This window comes from Rhamphochromis longiceps, linkage group LG10 (genome assembly GCF_057381845.1).
Source record: "Rhamphochromis longiceps isolate RC_006_pf linkage group LG10, R_longiceps_female_GT1.1, whole genome shotgun sequence".
Classification (NCBI taxonomy): Eukaryota; Metazoa; Chordata; class Actinopteri; order Cichliformes; family Cichlidae; genus Rhamphochromis; species Rhamphochromis longiceps.
The window spans coordinates 2796114-2809421 of record NC_140566.1 but is presented as its reverse complement, the minus strand read 5'-3'; the positions used below and the strand labels follow the sequence as shown (position 1 = coordinate 2809421).

The 13308-nt window shown below is 45.0% G+C and overlaps 2 protein-coding genes across 3 annotated transcripts in view; one reads left to right on the top strand and one right to left on the bottom strand.

Moving 5' to 3' along the window:
- Positions 1-4311, top strand: part of cxadr (CXADR Ig-like cell adhesion molecule) — a 42490-nt gene extending 38179 nt beyond the window's left edge. Inside the window, exons 6-7 of the mRNA XM_085419845.1 lie at positions 463-601; positions 1604-4311. Coding sequence (XP_085275971.1) covers positions 463-601; positions 1604-1886 — 422 coding nt within the window. The 3' untranslated portion in view covers positions 1887-4311. The remainder of the gene's footprint in view (positions 1-462; positions 602-1603) is intronic.
- LOC146660124 (uncharacterized) overlaps positions 1-13308 on the bottom strand; it is a 220847-nt gene that overhangs the window by 110922 nt on the left and 96617 nt on the right. The gene's annotated exons all lie outside the window — the stretch shown is intronic.

Here is a 13308-nt window from a genome sequence, read left to right as displayed (position 1 = left end):
TCAGCAGGTCAACCATCAGTCAAGTGCAAAGTCTGATGAATTCTGCCTTTGAAAGACGGAATATTAGAGCGACGTGTTGCTGCCGTGCAGGAACGTGGAGCCTTCATTTATGATGTTATTAGATTTCTCCATCGCAGCTTTTGTTAAATCTCACTGAGCCACAGTGTGTGTCTGTGTGTGTGCGTGTGTGTGTGTTAATGAGAGTGTGTATGAAGTACTCGTTCTTCTGATCGTCAAACACCACGCTATGGTTTTGTTTACATTTCACTGGAAACCCAGATGTGCTGTCAGCAAACACAGTTTCCATCACATGGATGCCAACAAGGATATTTTGTTCAGTTCAGCACGTTTCGTGTGTTTCATGTGCTTTATGTGCCTGATTAGGATGACATGCTTGTTATGACTCACGAGTACTCTGCTACACCCAGCACCTTAACCCTCTCCCTTCTTTGTGTCGTCCAGTCCCGAATACTGCCGGCATCGTCGCGGGATCCATAATCGCTGTCCTGTTGATCCTCCTCATCATCGCCATTATCCTGTTCTGCTTCTGCCGTGCCCGTAACAGGAAAAAGTACGAGAAGGAAATCTGCAACGAGATAAGGTACTCGATGAGATTTGGCCCTCAGATGCACACAGCTCCAATCTGATGGATTAATATTTTGTATTACTGTCTAGTGTTTGGTGTGAGAGGTGGAGCGTGTCAAGGTTACGTAATGTTGGATTACAGGGGGCGCCGAAAATGCCATAGGTAACCTGTGATTATTGGTGTCGGCTCAGCGTGTAGCATGATTAGTAGTCATCCACACACACACACACACACACACACACACACACACACAACGACCGTGGAAATGGTTTTTATCTCTCAGCGTTTTTATTTTTTTTACCCCTCCTCAAATAAACAGCTGTGGTAATCAGTTTGAAAGCTTTGTTCGTTCTGTGCGTCCTTCTTCGTGTTGCTGCCGGCTGCCCTCCCCCTCAGCCCCCCCCTCCGCCACAGCCACCTACTCTAACTCCCCTCGACGTCCGACTCTTCGTCCGGCCTGTGGGCTCTGCACCATCGCTCTGCCGTGGACTGAATCGGTCTTACACCACAATGTGACACCGCTCGCGCTGTAGGACACAAAGGATTAGACCAACAGTCCTGTCTCGCGCACGCAGACACACATTTGCTGAAACGCCACAGCATGAAAGTACGGACTAAACAAGCGCCGGCCCCTCAGGCTCAGTTTGATTGAGCATTTAACTGGATTATTGCTGCTTATTAGCTGTTAATGTGGTGGCAGAGGGAGTCGAGGGCATGGCTGTGTTTGGATGCTCGGCTCAGTCTCTCCAGGCTTTCGCAGTCGGCGTGACTGAGCTGCGGAGACGATGCCTGACCAGCTGACTTCAATTATTTGCCCTTATTATCGAGTCAAGTCATGTTTCATTTTTAAATGACTCGCAGTCGATTCGTTATGTTCCTCGCTGTTCCTACCTGTGGACTTTCTCTTGATTTGCAGGGCATCACAAAATCATTCTCAGTGTATTTGACACCAAGTCCATGATGACGAGTTTCCAGGTTTGTTGTCTAAACATGCTGCTGTCTGTTTCCCCCCCTCAGAGAGGATGTGCCCCCTCCCAAGAGTCGCGCTTCAACTGCTCGAAGCTTCACTGTGGCCAGCCAGCGCTCCTCACTGGGCTCCATGTCGCCTTCCAACCTGCACGAGTATGCCCTGAAGCCTCAGTACGACAAGATTCCCTCATCAGAGGAGTACGACAGGCCTCCGAGCCAGGCTCCGGTGCTGCCGCCCTCGGCCGGCAAGATGGCCGGCTACAACCTGAGTCGCATGGGGGGCATCCCTGTCATGGTTCCTGCCCAGACGAGGGACGGTTCAATCGTCTAGCGGATCGTCTTCACGGGAAAGGACTGTGCAAAGAGAGGATGGAACGGAAGGAAGCGGGACAAAAGCTGGGATGGATGCACTCGCCTGATTTTTAGCTCTTTATTATTTACATACGGGAATATTCTCTGCTTATGGAGACCCGGCTCTGCTGTGGTGCTGAGAAGAGAATTTGAGTTGTGCACAACAGAGTAAATGAAGTTTTTATCAAATGCAAAAACATACAAAAAAACTTTTATGAATTTTGTCTCCTGGACGTAAAGTTAGCGTGGGTATAAAGCAGACCGGCAAAGTAAATATCTATTGTATATATGCATGTTTTTTTGTTTAGTTTCTGTTTCCTGTCTGTTTTTTAAACATACATGGCCCCTGCTGTAGAGTTGTACTGTATGTTTAAAACAGATCCAGGCCCCTGAGTGGCCTGCTGTACAGCTGTATGCATGCATGTATAAAATTACAGCTGTGTGTGCGTGAGCGTGTGTCTGTGAGGCAGTATAAGTTTCTCTTTCATTTGCTTTCTTTAAAATACTAAATAACTGTTTGATCCAGTCTTCACTCCTCAGAGAGGCTCGTTAGGAGGAAAGTCACAGATCTGGTTTAATCCCTGCACCGAGTGCACCGACTGCTTATGTGGGTCAGCCGTTTTCTTTCCAACGCTTCTTCTGTTGTTTGAATTGTCCACTGTGGGGTTGGCCGGGGATTTGAGGGTGGACAGGATTGGCTGGCGGCGAGGGGGAGGTTCAGCCGAGCAGATCTTGTGATTGGGTGTATTATTGCTTCTTGAGTGAGCTTGAAAAGGAGCAGTGTCCATCCCCCAACTCTTCTCCAGAAAACTTTGAAGAAGTGTAGAGAAATAACGGAGGCCGCTGGACAACAAGGTTCACCGAGCACTCGGCGCTGATTATGTTTGACTGTCCGCAGGCCTTTAACCACCCAAAGGACGTGTAGGCGTCCCGAACGGGTTAAACACCAAGTTTGAATTCATTGGTAGTAGCTCACCCCCCTCAGAGCTGCCACGTATGCAGTCCTCTGTATCTGAGGTGCATTACAAGGAGCCTGTATCTTAATTAACCTTCTCTGTGTGGTTAATGTGAAACCTTTTGTGGCTTAATTAAGATGTTTTTTAATGATGTAAAGCAGGATGAAGACAGTTCCCACACAGAGAAACAAATGGTGAATATTCTGTGTGTCTACGTTATAACCAGTCCAAGTTTATCTTGCTCTCAGATCCTGTGAACGTTGGTGCAGTCGGTCGGTTTAAGTTGCCACAGTGACGTCGGTTATTTAATTCCCATTCTTCCACCATTTGGAAGACCAAAAATCTCATCTTCTATTTTCTAAGAAAAATAAAGGCAGTAATTTAGCAGGAAAAGCGTTTCTTTTCACTCTGACGCCTTATTGTACTCCTCGTTTTAGCCTTACAACTTCTCCTCCGTTCACTTCCTCACAGCTCAGTTATGATGACTTCTATCGTGCCTTGTTTTCCCAGTTGAGTTGCGTTGTAGCGCGTCTGCCACTGGTGCAGTAACATCGCCCTGCATGGCCGCCAGTGCCACGACATCAGAAGAACAATAATCTATACGCAGCCTGTTTTGTACCTTCTGTTGTCCCACTCCCACTTACCTCATACGATTTTTCCCACGGCTTGCAAAACCTTTACGACTGTCTTAAACCTATTTTTTAATTCCAAAAACATGATTTTGTTCTTTTTTTTTAAACTTCATTTTAAACCTCAGTAATTGATGTGCTTTTTAAGAAAAGAGACAAAACAGCTAAATGGCTCTGGCTGTACGTATAAATATTTTGTCAAAGTAACCCTATCTAATCGCAACAAAACGAAAGATGTAAAGACGACACTGTCTATATGGATGTTTGTGATGCTCTGCTGTGCTTGACAAATCTATATCTAGGAGGGGGTTAGTGCAGAGAGCGTGTGCGTCAGGTTTTCGTGTGTGAATCCCAGTATCTAAGAGGAGGTGACAGCTGTAGAAAAGTCTTGGCCCCTGGACTGCAGATTTGATGTAACACCAAGAAAAGTGAGATGTGGGCCTGTCTAGACAAAGAATTACATCTGTCAGATCTACTTAAACACTCTTCTGTGTGCAGGTTTGTGTGTGCAAGAGAGAACTGGCTGATGTGTTGCTGAGGGGAGTTTGTTGTGGGCCCTTGTAGGATTCTCTTTAGACCCTTCACCTGCTGGCAAAGTGTACAGAGCTCACAGAGGGGCTCCTGCTACTGTCCCCCTCTGTGCTCACAACATTAATAACTAATATTACTAACCGTACTAACAGTAGCTTTGAAATCAACCTGCTAATACTATATGAAGATCTACTTTTGAGGTTTGCACATGCGTGGAAACCACTTTTCTTTTGTGTGTGTATCATTTGTGCTTTATTTTTGAATAATAAAAGTCCATGAAATAAGGAAACGCTTGGCTGTTGTCGTTTTTTGTTTCTCTGAGCACTAAAACGTTTATCTCCCGTCCAGCAGCGCGCTCACTGGGGACCCGGTCTCCTGTCCAGCTGATTGTGATTAATTTCAGGCAGTCGCTGAGTTCCACCCCTTACACCAGGTGAGGTGACTTTCTAACCGCTTAATGACCGCCATTAGTCAAAGAAGCAGGCAGGCGGCGATTGCGCCTGCCATTTCCACTCCACGCCGTTCGAGCTCAGAATAAACACGCAGAGGTTTGAGCCCACCTATTCTGTGCGCCGCTTACATCGACTCATCGTCACTCCCTGGTTGCGCCGTTCGGTCTCTGGCATCTTTGCCATTTGTTTCCGTGTTTGCTTAGCTTTTTCAATTACAGCCAATTTCCTCCCTTAGTTAATGTGGTGGGTAATTACGTTTACTGCAAGCCTGCACTAATCAAACTTGTGCAAAATTTGCTTCCTAATTAAGTATGCTGAATGATGTGAAACGCCTGGGTAACAGCTGAGGCACACATGTTGGTGTCGCGTCTTTCTATTGCAATCACTGTCCTCAGCCTCTTTATACACTTAACATGCTGGTGATCTTGACATGCGGATGGATCAATAGATGATTATTAGCCAAAGGCTACACCGCTTGCAGGCTGTGGGCAGGTAGTCAATAACCAGACTAAAGCACTTAGCAGCACTGCTAAGTGGACGTCCATCGCTGTAATTGGATGTCAGTAACAGATAGGGCCACGGAGCATTGATCTGTGGCGAGTCCGAGTCTCCCGTGGAACCTAATAGCTCCCCAGCAGTTGTGCACATCGGAGTGTGTGCAGCTGCACTGATACCAGCGCAATCTCAGCCACCTTTACAAATGGACGTGACTGGATGTAATGGCACTTTTATGGCTGCGCATTCCAAACATTCATTAAAAGGACATTAGTGATGTGTGCTAGTGCACGTGTAGAGATGAGATTTATGGAATAAGCGCTGTTCTCTCATTGAATTAATGTACAAAGAGTCATACATCATCAGTCTCCTCCAGCCCAATATCCATTTGTAGCATTTTTTACCTCTTGTCCTCATTCACATAGCTGAGGGGAGAGAGTGGTGGTGCACTGAGCACCTGGGGATTTGTGCCTGCCTCCCACTTCCCCGGCCCTCCCCCCACCTTCTGCCTGGCTAAGGTATTAATTGTTTGTACAGATAAAGGAGGCTGGTACAGCAGAAAAAAAACACCAAAAAAACCCTCATTGGTTCTCCAGGAGGGTTTCCTTGGCAACCTTATCTGGTTGTATACAGTCTAAGCTGGCTGCTAGAGGGATGATTTATCTGCCTGCTAACAAAAGAGGCCTCTAAAAGCACAGGTCTCATCAAAGTCGCTATCCTCCCGCGTGATGTCTCCTGTCACAGACGCTAAGCTTTCTGCCATTTTTAGAAACCTCCCTCAGGTTGGGAGAGGGTTGCAGGGGGAATTCTGGGCAGGATGGTGGAATATGCATAATGTGAAGAGTCGGCTCCATCGGCACAGCAGTACATTAAGTTTTTGGCTCGACGCTCTTAGCACTTTGGATGCAAAAATGGCACACAGATTATGATGTGAAAGTAAGCTTTTACAGCCACGTCGGATGAATGACTGAGGAGTTCAGCCCTTTTTGGACGTGGCCCCCCTCGCGTTTTGGTCTCTATAGTATTCTGATGGATACAGAATCTGGATTCTCCCTGATGTCAAAACGGGAAGCTTTAAGTCGTACGTGCAATGCTGCAGCACTCTTCAGAAGCTTTTAGCTTCACGCTCTAAATCCAGCACCTTCTCATACTTTAATGGTCATAATATTAATGTCACACATGTGGGATACTGGATGTGAAAATACACCTAAAGCTGACAGCCTGAACTTTAAATGCATGTCACCGTGCCATGTCAGAGGAACGGGAATGGGAAAAGGAGGCGCAACATCAATTTGTCACCATGCAAACAGCCACAGCTCTCAGCCATATGTCGCCTTGAACAACCCGCACGCCGAGGCTGGAGACCGCGGAGGATGCTCTGTGAAGAGGGAGTTGAGTCGCAACCTGAGCCAGTCATCCCGCCCTGTCTGCTGTGCCCACCGACAGCCTGGATCTCTCGTGGGGCCCACCCAGCTGGCATGTACTCATTTGTCAGACTTGGAGGAAGAGACCGCTGGTACACCAACCATTGCCCCCTCCCACATCCTCCACGCATCCGTGCCTCGCCATTTGGTCGATACGGAGTCATCCGTTTAAAGGTTGACGTCTGCACACGCTGCATCTCAGCGTCATCTTGGGTCACTATTTTCGACCGCATGCCGCTCACATTTGGATGACTAATATGTGACTTTTGATGAATGACCTTCCCCTCTGTGCTCAAGGGAGGAAAGGGGAGCAGAGGCGGATTCACGCTGAGATTGCACTCAGTCCAACAACATGTTTTTTCCCTCAAGATCCTGTTCTCTCTGCTCTCTCTGGACTGATTTTGGTGAGCTTCATGGATCGGTAAAGTGATGCTCATCTGCACATGTGACATTTTTACTGGCAGGGAGATCACTGTGTGTGGCAAGAACAAAAACGAAGTTCCTTAACCGCACAATGCATTGGAAAATAACCATGTTCAGAGTTGGTCCTCATCACTGAAGCATATGGCAGTGGAGGACAAAGGAACAGTGAGAGCGCCAGATCAAATGGCGTGCTCAGAGAAACGACTCCTGGTTTAATATCCTCCCTGAATACTGTACTAGATCTTCAGTCACCCAGTACCTCTGATCTTTTGTCCCAGCCCTGTGCCGTTATCTCCTATCTCCCTTGGCTGAAGCTGAGAGATTGGAATCGGGAGCACTGCAGTTAAAACCTCACACGGCAAGATGGAGGTTACAGCTCGCCGCAGTCGTTTACAATGTGATTTGTACTTTTAATCTGAACCTCGGCCGGACTCTATTATAGGTGATCAAGCTCCAATGCCGTGTCATCGGGAGGGCACAATCGAGGCCAACAATAAAATGTAGCCTCGGGCCACAGTTTCCCTTCTTTTCTCCTTCTGATGATTGGGGTCATCTTTGTTATTACCACAGTGATGTCAGTGATATATTACGTGTGTGAGTCTCTCAGTGCCTGTCCATGTGTGAGTTCATATATATCAATGCTGGCGTGTGCTTCCATGTTTCCTGTGTGGCCACAGTCAGGGCAAAGGTCAGGTTACTGATTTAAGGAGATGGGGCGATCCCAGTTCCCTCTGCACCAGCACAGCTAACACTTACACCACCTCAGGCTGTTCCAGCTGAGAAATTAAGACGCATGAAGTCGCAGTATATACATGCTTTCTCTCAGCCGCATCACTCAGCTATGCAGATGACACACAGCTTTATGTCCCTGTTATGTATTTAGTAAAATCAGTTTATAGTTTGTGGCACTACTTTCTGTTATTGAGTGTAGAACACAAAGTGTGGTGTATGCGCGCATTGATATGCCTGCGCCTTGTTTTCCTTAGACTGGTTATTAAAGTAAATTCCTACGACTAAAGAAGGCGTCGTTACTTACCAGTTAAGTTATAAGAGAACATAACAGTCCCTATGACAGCAGTTAAACATAATGAAGGATATCTCTGTCCGTAGATAGAGCTTTTCCTCCTAAGGCATGGGCACCAATAAGCAGAGTTCATCCTTTAACATATAACAAAATTAAAATATTCTCATGCATGATCAACGGGCAATCACGGTACCGGCCGGAGTACCGGGAGCAGTTCAGAAGAACAAGAAGACGCGGAGACCGTTCTAGGTGTCATTCCAAACTGACTCAGAGGTTTATTTATCATACAACAGCTTATATAGAGGAAAAAGGTTCGTGTGTCAGCAGATTCTCAGTTCAAACCGGTACAGACCAAATAAGGAAACGTCTTCCTGCCTTCTGAGCAAAGAAGTATCCTTTGTGTAGTTTATCAGTTCAGCTACAATTTATGATCATTCCAGCAAAATACACTCCTAGACATAGAATACAGAGTTCTTTCATTAGTGAATTCTGAAACAAACCACCTGGCCTTTAACGAGCCTTTTTCTAAGAGATAAAGAAGGGAGGATGGGAGTAAGGAAGTGGTCTCGTCTCTGTGGTATTTTCGACCTTGGGGTACCAGCCTGTGAGTCTTACACATCAATTCTTGGGTCAGAGAGAAAGAGAAAAACAACTAGTAAATGGGCCTTATTGAGTAACAGTTTTCACTACAAAGCAATATCCTGTAAATGCTACCGTGGTATCAAAATATCACAACACATAATGCTTTAATACAGTAATTAGAGCACGCTGTAGGCATTAAAGGTACTGCGCTCAGTGGTTTGAATTATATCTGTCTAATAGACTGCAGCTTGTTCACAAACTAAGGTTAATAATGGAGATCCACAGGGTTCAGTGTTAGGACCAATATAAGGCAGTGTTCTTCAGGTGCAGAGCATAAATTTTCACTGCATCATAAGCCAAACGATGCACCAGTTAGTTGCATAAACAACCTCTAATTTTCTGCTTCTGAGTTCAGATCAAAGGTCGTTGTACTCAGCCCTAAGAATCGTAGAAACATGGAGTCTAACCAGATACCTCCCCTGGGTGGAACGACCTTTGACTCCAGTAACACTGATGAATCTGGGAGTCGGTTTTGACCAGGATATGTCCTTCACTGTGCACGTTAGACAAATATGTTGGACTGCTTTCTTGCATTTGCAATATCTCTAAAATTAGAAACACCCTGTCTCAGCGTGATGCTGAGAAACTACTTATTACTTGTAGGTTTAACTATTATAATTCATTATCATCATGAAGTCCTAAAACTCACTGATAAGCCTTTAGTTGGTCCAAAATGCTGCAGTGAGAGTGATGACAAACGTCTTCCATCTCAGCTTCTCTTCATAGTTGAACTGAATTTAAAATTCTTCAGCTGACACAGCTGAAATCAGGCCTCATCTCATTTTGAAAACAACATTTTTATGAATCACTCTGCATTGACTCATCAGTTATTATTCATCTCTGGCTCTCCTTCACAGGGCCTCTTCTGTCCCGCCCCTCGCTGAGCCCAGTTCTGCTGAAGGTTTCTTCCTGTTAAAAGCGGGTTTTTCGTTCCCACCGTCACCAAACGCCTGCTCATAGAGGGTCGTCTGATTGTTGTGGTTTTCTGTGTTATTGTACGGTGTTTACCATAAACAGTGCGCTGGGGCAGCTGTTGTGATTTAAAACAAATGTAGTATAGTCATCAAACTGGCACTGGGACGCCAGTGGTGCATCTTGTGGGTTATTCTGCAGGTGTTTTACCAGTTCATAAACTTGTGAGTTTGGATGTTGGGTGATTGCCTCAGTTATTGATAGAGTGTAATTTAGTCAGGATATTAAACATTAAGTGATAATTATTTTCACTTCTGTCGCTGTAAAGGTAACAGATGTTTTTGGACCACTGCTAAATTAACTGAACTTCAGGAGGTCTTATTTCCAAAGTGTCCACCTGTTTCTGATTCTAAAATTCCTGCATCTTAGATACTCTTTCTCATTTCGAGGTTGCTAACATCTGCTGTCTTACTGGTGTTAGTTAAGCTTGCAGGGCCGTGTAGATGCTACCTGTTGGCACAGTGTAGCAGGCTGAACTGTCTGTGTATGGGCTGACAGGAGCTTTGAGATGTGTTGGTGCTGCAGAACAGAAACATAACGTGGATCTTTGCCAAACTTTTGCTGTTGTTTGAGGAAATTTCTGTTGACTCTGTGCTTGCACATTGACTCTAAGGCTAACGTCTGTTTGCTCACTGGGTTTTTACCGCAGTCTTGTTGACATGTCATAGCAGGAAACTCACAAAGGTTCATAGTAAAATTTGTAATGGCTGCCCATTAGTCTCTTTTAGGATAGTTTACATGCTGCCTCAATGGGATTACATATGAAGTTAATGAATGGAAAAAGTAATTAAGTTATTATTATGAACTTATTTCAGTCTGAGTTTCTGTCTCTTCTGTATCGGCACCACTGTGAATGCACAATGAGACACAATTTACACATTGAAAACAAAGTGTTGCACATGCCACACGTGTATATTCACTGTTTTTCTGCTCAGTATGAGAGAAACTAAAAATTCACATGTAGCTGTTTTCCCTTTTGAAACCTGAGCTTTTGCCTTACAGTGGATTAAAACGTTTCCATGATTAATTTGAGCTTCCACTATAACAGTAACAACAGAATAGAATAGAATGCCTTTGTACATCTGTATAGTGACAATAATGAGATACAGAGCAGAACAAATATATAAAATGCCCAAATATACAATCTGATAAAAAATATGTGGTCTGTAAATATCAGACTTTTATAAAATCATTTACGTTTCTTTTCCCACACTGATGTTCAGTTTACCAGTAATAGAAGACAAAAAGTCTGGGAGGGAAAATGAACCATTAATCTTAGCTGATTGTTTTTCTGTTTGCTAGTTAAAGTCATTATTTCTGCTAGTTACACGCCTGTTTTTTAACATGTACACACTGTGAGTTTGGTTATGTACTATATGTACAGGAGTAGGTGTGACCCTTCTTTCCTCCACTTCCTCTCCAGGTCACTGTTAAAATGAGATGTCAGTGGATGGTGCATGCCCCCAGCAGGCCACTTGTTGTCTTCTTCTTATCCTATAGTAGGTTTCACACTGCAGATGGTGTTCAGCTCTCTCTATTATGACCAGAACTGTTCAGTGTCTGCTCTGCTCGAAGAAGGTCAGAGTCCAGACACCAAATATCAGCTCTGTACATCCTTTGCATTCAGTCGGGATGTTCCACACGAGCTGGCCGAACCGTTGGTGTGCAGCTGAAGCAGCTCCTGCAGTAATTAAAGTTCATCAGTCTGCACTGGCAGATCTGAATCTCACTGCTAATGAGGCCCCGCCGCATCAAACCCATGAAGGTCATCCGAACCTGTCTTTGTTGAAATCAGTCGAAAAGAGCGGCAGGATTAGGGCGGGTCATATGATATCTAGGTCAGCGTGAAGAAAGAATACAGAGCAGGTAGGAGTAATAAAACACAGTGTGTCTGAGAGTGCTGCTAAAGCGGCTATCTGGTTGCGTCAGTTGTGACAAAGACTTTTTCCTCTGTTTTCTTCTGCCACACTGCAGCTGTGTGTGTTTCCTTTTGAAGGTCACTGCTGTGTAAAAACACTCCTGTTTTCATTGCCGCCCACAGAAAGCCTGAAATACCCTCCATAAGCCCAAAAACACATTGAAAGACAACTTGAGTATTTCTGCTGGTCTTACTATAGCAGGAACTCTGACAATATTATATAGCATTTTTCCACCATTGCAGCAAACTGTCATTCAGCTATTCAAACCTCTTATGTCCAACATGATGATGCTGGGAATCTATTAATCTATCTGCTATGACCAGGCTGTGCATCCTCCTCTGACTCCTCCTCTTCTCCTCACTATAAACAGAAGCTCTAACCGGCTCCACTGATTGTGTGTAAGATCACATATGTCTGAAGAATTATGGTCATTTCCTCGGGTTCAGTGGAGGGCTGTGTGCACTCTGCTCCAGTTCAGCATGTATATATATGAGAGCAGCTCTTCCTCTTTTCATCTCAGGCTTTCCAGATTTGTAATATTACCCCACCAAGCAGCTGTGTTACCATGAAACGACTCACAGTGACAAACGAATGAACTCCTTTTTGAACAGGCTGAGCATTAAGTTAATCCTGAACAGACAGCTTCACTGGTAGGCTCGTGTTTATAGGCTTTCTCTTCTTTTTTCTAAGCAGAGGAGTGGAAAATCTAGGGGAACATTACCACTGAGAGTGGGATGCCTTTCCTTTTTTACAAACAGGAAAATATTTTTAGGAGCGACCGAGCCAAGTTTGTTTGGAGGTGATTAGAAGTGTTGTCAGCGGGGAGAAAATACTGAACCTTCCTCTTTTTTGTAGGGGAATAGGGTGGCGTGTTAGCCAGAGCCAGTGTGTGGTGCTACATGAGATTAAGACGATGTGGAGCTTGTATGATCAGGTGATGGGCAATGTGTGGTTCTCGGATCGCTTTATTATTCTTATGAAATATGATCTTATTTCCCAGAGACTGGCTTTGTTTGCAGTAACACTGAGATATAGCACCGAGGCGTCAGATTCCTGTTTGCTGTGGGTTCAGGTACAAATACAGGTGTGCCTCCAGTTACGACACAGACAACTCTTAAGTGCAGGCTGACGATCGAGGACCGTCAGCCTGCTTAGTTTCTGTCATGTGTTTAAGCTCACAAAGGATATAAATGTCAATCAAGGAGCGTCTGGCACGCAATGCTGTTCTTCAGGTTTGACAGCATGCGTGATTGTCAGTGTTGAAGCAAATCGCATTTGTGCATTGGTCAGAGGAAGTTGACCTCGGCAAACTGGTTCTCTGCTCGTGAGATGACAGGCACAGTGTGTGCTATCTGCTGTGGATGAGCCCTTTGTTGCTCCCTTTGTTTCACCTTGCAGTCCATCAGTGTGCACTGATGCCACCTTGTGTCGAAAAGGTGAATTACATAAGCAGAGTTTTGTGGCCATCAGTGCAGAGGCGGGGACATACAGGTCATACCTGAGGCTTGTTTCAGTGCAGGTTCCAGCATTTACTCAGTGTTAAAGGAAGCGTCCTTTCTAAACTCTATTTGAATATTTGCAGATTGTTACTCAAAAAAGCAAAAGTGTTAGACGTCACTTGTTACTTGTTGTAATGCGTTACTTTACTCAACCCCAAAGGTTGATGCTGTTCATCTGGATGTTTCAGTGGGAAAAACATTTCACCATCATCCAGGTGACGTCTTCAGTCTCAGCTGACTGCAGGTTTCAACCTTATAAACAGGACATTTGCATAAAGACTGAAACCAGCACCACTGAAAACGCTGCGTCCAGATGAACAGAATCAACTTTTGGGGGATTTACTTACCTGGATGACTGAGCGTGCATCAAGACGTCACTTTACCTAATTACTCCCTACTCGTTACTTTTCTTCTGCGTTACTCCATGGACCCGAAA